Source organism: Otolemur garnettii, unplaced genomic scaffold, assembly GCF_000181295.1.
Source record: "Otolemur garnettii isolate 467f Iridium unplaced genomic scaffold, OtoGar3 scaffold00197, whole genome shotgun sequence".
Taxonomy (NCBI): Eukaryota; Metazoa; Chordata; class Mammalia; order Primates; family Galagidae; genus Otolemur; species Otolemur garnettii.
In genome coordinates, this window is record NW_003852592.1 from 1,487,611 (window position 1) to 1,493,738 (window position 6,128).

Sequence of the window (6,128 nt, forward strand, 5' to 3'; positions counted from 1 at the left end):
GATACTGTTGCTGGGATTCTGCGTTTCACCATCGTCACTGGAGGACGTATCCAATTACTTTAGTTCAAGATTTATTGCTGGGGGGAACTGAGATGTGGGTGATTTGTGCCTGGGAAGTGTTGGATCTCTTTGATTGCTTCCTAAGAAGATCCTGGATATTTGTGGATTTTTAGTAGATCTCCCCATAATTAAAATAACTCTTAATTGAGCAATTAGTCAAGTCAGTGCCTAATTATGTTAATGAAACAAAAACAAGGTCTTAGACTAGCCAGCCCAGCTCACTACATCTGTTCCAAATAGGCTCCTGTGCCAAGTGCTTGGTCCCTAAGAACGTGGACGCCTCCGGGAAACCCTACTCTTGGTCCACAACTGTGGGCTCGAGAGCAGTTCTGGGAGCACGCTCACATGCAGTTCGCAGGACTCGCTGGGTTTGATAAGATCGGAAAGTAACCGATGCTCATCTTCCATTCACCTATTCAGGCTGTCTCTGTGGGTTTATTCTTTCCCAACTTTCGGACAGAAGCTAGGACAATTTAATGAATTTTCACTTACTTTCAAGTAGTAAACAATTCTTTACACATTCGTAAATCTGTGAACTCTCCATTTCCTTAATTAGCATATCCAGGATGGAGAAAACGTGTAATATCTCCAGAACTGATGGAGACTGAGTCCCCTCCACCAGCTCAGGTCTATCTGGCTGCCCACCGCAGGGGAGAGAAGGTGTGGGAGGTTCCTCCCTTCGTCTTTGTCCGGAGCTTCTGCTTTTTGTCCTTCTGAGGATTTTGCTTTTCTTCTTTTACCTTGATGGGTGGATTCTGGTTCATTCAGGGCTGAGTGACACAGGGAAGAAGGTTAAAAAGGTGAAGGAAATGAAAGTTTACTTGATGTTATACATGGGTGCTGCGAGACTTGGTCAGGCTGCACGCTGATTATCCTTCTCATGGCTTTTTGGGGATTCACCGTGACTTAATATCAGCCAGGTATCTCCTCGCAGGTCACTTTCAGCACCTACATCACCAGCTGAACACCCCAGCATCTTTCTGCCACAGACTCATTGCCCTCAAGTTCAGGCAGCCATTGTGGGTCGCACCTAAGACGTCATTGGATCAGCTGCTTCTCTGACCCAGGGTGCACACGCAGTCTGTGGGCAACTTTTCTGTCTCTTTTGTTCTGACAAGCTCTGAGAATATAAGCCTTGCCCAGTTCTTGGCACGTCTTATACTTTGCTGTCAGAGTAACTCACACACCACAGTCTCTCATCCCTGGGATCTTGCAGGTGGTGTCGGAGTCCAGCCCACTGCTTCCCGGGTATAAGAAGGCATCTCAGCTCTCTGGGAAGATCTGCTGAATCTCTGCCCCAAAGGCTTGGGGTGAGAGAGAAAACTCCACACTCTTCTCTGAGGGAACTGCCAGTACAATAGAGCTCTCATAGGTTTTGACTTATTTTCTTTTTAGGAAAATAGAGAATAAATTTGCCTCTTAGAAAGAAAATACTATGCATTAACCAGTAGACAATGCAGTCATTGTTTACTCCTGAATTTCATAATGGTGAAACAGAATTTTGCAGGAAACCAATGCCAGCAGCATTCATGTGCTCAACAGTAGTGGACCATCTCCCTACACCGATCACCTCCTCATGTTGACCTAATTTTCTTAGTCCAGACACACACCACATTTATGTGCCAGTACAGTAAGCCTCATTGTCTGTGTTGACCGCCTCTGTCTGTGGGGCATTTTCTTGCAGTCCCAAAGGTGGTCAACTCAGAGGGGTCTTACTGTATTTTATTCACATAGTTCCGTGACATCCAGTGGTGTGACTGGCTTTGCCTTCACCTTGAAGATGAAAAAACTGAAGCCAGAAACCCAATTATGAAATTTCCCCACATTCCACAAGCAAGAATAAGGAGGGCCAGGGCCATACTCCAAGGTCTCAGCCCGTGACTGGCTTCAACCTTCTCTCCGCTCTGAAGGGACCTGCTGCTAGTGCTGTGGTCCATGCTGGGCTGATCTGTGGCCATGTTTAAATTCACGCTGCTGGAGTAGCTTTTCTAATACAAGTTGGCCCTATATGAGTCAATGCTGCAAAACAGTCAATATTTTTACTAAACTTTGTGAAAGCAAAGTACAGCTTGTCACTCATCTTGGGATGTCTTGACCCTAGTCTAAATTTGATGCTGTATTAATGAATTAATTAAATCAGTGGACAGTCGGATGAATAGATTGTCTTCTAAATTCCCTGGGGAAAAGTAAGACTCCATAGGAACCAGCCTGATAGATTATCCACCTCCTGGGTGTTCCATTTTATAAGATGATCCTAGAAGTGGTATGTGAATGAATGAAGTGAAAGGAGGGGAGAAAGGAATGGGGGCAGCTTTTCTCTGGAGGGTCAAATTTCACTGCAGAGAGGACGTCAAACTATGTCTATGTGCTTTAGGGAAAAAGTGTAATGCTCTTTTGTTTGAGTTATAAAATGTCCAGAAATCTTTTACCTCCATTCAAAGATGGATGCTCTCAGACTCTCGACTGCTTCTGACACGTTCATATTCCCCCTCCCACTCAGCGCCCTGCTGGCTGCTCTCTGCAGGGAGGGATTGAAGGGCCCTTGGTGGGGTGGACCTGACGGCCTCTCAGATGCTGAACTTCTGGGGATGCTGGGGTTCGCTCACATGGTTGGCAGGTAGATGCCGCTAACAAGGTCTGTCTGTTGTCCACAGGTCTGAGGCGCAATTACAGGTGTACCATCTGCAGTGTCTCCCTGAACTCCATAGAACAGTATCACGCCCACCTCAAAGGCTCTAAGCACCAGACCAAGTAGGTACCTTTGTGCTTTTGAAAGCTCTGCAGTTTTTTTCTACGTGATTTTTAGCAAGATGACTAAAGGCAAAATACTTCATTGATTTCAAACTAAGTAGATGGGAATTATATTTCTTTAGCCTTATAGTTCCCAAGGTATTTATGCTTACTTGAAGATTGGCTGCTCCTCCGCACCCCCCTTTTTTAAGCACAAGTAATATGTTTTCTTTTTCATTTTTCCAATGACAGTTCAGGACGCTTTTACGAACCTGGGGACACTTTTAGGTCTAAACTAAGTGTTCTTAAGTAAACACTGTTACCCTTGCAGGATGTGCCAGACTTTGGTTCTGTGAAGATAAATTCTGTGACTGTCTTTCATCACTTTGTCTTTTTTGATGAATATTATTGATTGTTATAGAAACTTAACAATGCCTCGGTATATTAAATCATTTATACCCATAACTATTTCCAATTAAATGGAAGCTCATTACGTTTTTTCAACGATTCTCATAATTTCAAACCAGAAAACACTAATCAGGCTTCATTTCCCCTATATCGATGCCGTTCATGTCTTCAAGAACAATTTACATTAGCTTTCTGGGCATTCTGAAAGCTGCTGCTAGGACTATTAATAAAATGCTAATAAAATAAGAAAAAAATAACAAAGAATGTATCAAGAAGATGTAATTTTCTTGAGTGTAATTGTTTCATTTCTCTCATATTCATTAAGAAAATCATTCAGTAGATTCAACTGTATCAAAACCTCATGAAGAGGGAATAATTCGTTCAGAAAGCCTTTATTTAATATAGTGTACACTGTGTGTCAGGCTCTGAGCTGTTCCCTGGGGAAGAAAAGGTGGACAGATCTAGCCTGGTGTCTTCTGGTGCCCCCTGCCAAGTAGGGAAATGGCCCTAGGGACTCAGAGATGGAATCTGGTACCACATGTGCACTCAGAGGTTAAAGCACAGGGCAGAAAGTGGCACCGGGGAGGCTTTGCAGGAACGTTCCTGCAGCGACTGGGCACATGAGCATGTGGTCAATTTCTAATCCTGGTGCCCAGCAAATCATTTCATACATTTTCCATCCTTTGTAACATTTTCAATTGGATAAATATGTGATTTCAAAAGACGAGGAACAATTTTCTGGACAGGGATATGAGAAGAACTCTAGGCAAGGAAATTGTTTTGCAAAGATAATGTGAGGACATAGGTCACAGAGATTCCGGCTCAGGTGAGGAAATTTCAGTCTGGAAATTTTTCCTGACTCTCAGTTTTCCCCTCAAGATTGTGCTGTCATGTAAAGCCAATTTAATTGCTTGCTTTACTCTGATCCACTCTTACCAAGGTAATTCTTCAAAAAGATTCTCTCTGATTTGTTACGAATGTTGTATTGATTATTAGATACTGCTCCTCCAATAATAAGTTTTCGGCAAATCTCTATTTAATATGTTGTAAGAGGCACCGTACACGTTGTGTAATTAACCTCTATCTGATGTCCAGGCAGACACCCAGTTACAGGAAACGTTAAATGGCCGTCTTCTGGGAGCGTGCATTCATCGCTCTTAATATTCATTGTTCTTAATAAATAGAAACAATAGTGATTCAAATTATGGAAATAACTAATGCAGACAGTATTTCCAGATTCAGGACACTGTCTCTCTTCTGTACGTGTACACATAAAACTTCTGTGCCATCATCTATGCAGGCATTTTCACATCTCTCAGCGCATCTAATCCCCTTCTCTGTCTTTGAGATAAAGATGTTATTAGTGCCCATTATCCTGCCTGAGAAACCCAGTGCTCAGAGAGCTTCAGTACCTAACCCAGATCATCCTGCCTGCAATGGCAGGGCCAGCCCTGAGCCAGCAGTGTCTCATCGCATCTCTCCTCACCCCACGTCACTCAGTTACCACAAACACCAGCTTGGGACGAGCTCCAATAAAGAGTAGGACACGTTTGGGGGAAGAGGGTGCTGTTTCCGTGAGGTGGTTTCATGAGTGCAACACATGACTTCAGAAAGGAACAGCTACTGGGCTGTCTCCTTATCCACAAAGAAGACATTGCTCAGTTCTAACTCCAGCGCACTAAGCTGCTCTCCTGTGAAGAGTGAAATCAGGGAAATACGGTGAAAATAATCACAGTAACTGTCTCACATCCTGTTTCATCTGCCCTTGAACCTGATTTGGATCTCTTGTGAATGCGGGCTTATGAGTGCTCTGCGCACGCGCGTGTGTGTAGTGCTTATTCAAGCCTTTTGCCTTTTTATAAGAATTGTTTTCTTAAGTTGTAGAAGTTGTTAACTTTTCATGTAGTCAAATGTATCAGTCTGCTCTTCTAGGGCTAAAGATTTTAGGTTGCCATCGAAGAATTCTGGTCAGTAAGATAATCTCCTGTGTTATCATCTAGATATCATGTAGTTTTTCCCCTTCACATACAGGTCTTTGATTCATGTGGTGTTAATTTTCTGTACAGTATGAAGGAGAGGACAAGATTTAGGATCTTTTTTTCATACAAATACCACTCGATGCAGTACTAATTATTGAAAAGGCACTGCAGTGGCTCTTTTTTGCAGTCAGGTGATCTGCAGACAGGTGTGTGCGGCTGTCTTTGGACTTGTTCTGTCTCAGAGGTTGCAGCTCTTTCTTCGTGCTAATATCTTACTTTATTTCATGAGGCTTTATAGTTAAGTCTTGATCTCTAATGTGGTAAATCTTCTGATTTTCTCTTCTCATTCATGACCACCTTCATTATTCTTGCCCCTCTTCTGTACAGATTTTAGAATCAGCCTGTCACCTTCCTGAAAAAAGCTTTCACAACGTTGAGTCTTCCAATCCTGAATCATGCCGTGTATCAATATTTATTTATGTCCTCTTTAATTCTTTCTGTAATATTTTGTGGATTTTCTTTGTAGAGGTCTCACCATCTTAATTTAGATTTATTCCTAAGGATTTACTGTTTGGGGATGCTAGGGTAAATGAGATAATTGGAAAATTTTATTTTTTAAATTAATTATTAAATCAAGTTAAATAATTAAATTTATTGCTTTCGACACACAATTATCCATATTTATGGGGTACAGTGCGGTATTTTGATATATGTGTATAAGATGTCATGATCAAATCAGGGTAATTAGCAAATCCATCACCTCAGACATTTATTATTTCTTTGTGTTGGGAACATTCATCATTTTCTCTCGTGTTTTAGTATATTTTATTGTGAAAATACACAGTAAATTGCTGCAACCTATATGCACCCCAAGTGCAATCCACTGGAACTAGTATCTCTCACCTAGCTGTAAATATGCGTCTGTCATCAGCTTCTCCTGCCCGGCCCCTC

The 6,128-nt window shown here is 42.2% G+C and overlaps 1 protein-coding gene across 1 annotated transcript in view; it reads left to right on the top strand.

Annotated features, from left to right (window-relative positions):
• ZMAT4 (zinc finger matrin-type 4) overlaps window positions 1–2,815 on the top strand; it is a 350,346-nt gene extending 347,531 nt beyond the window's left edge. Inside the window, exon 6 of the mRNA XM_003801079.2 lies at window positions 2,715–2,815. Within this exon, the coding sequence (XP_003801127.1) occupies window positions 2,715–2,815 (101 nt within the window). The remainder of the gene's footprint in view (window positions 1–2,714) is intronic.
• Window positions 2,816–6,128: the final 3,313 nt, after the last annotated feature.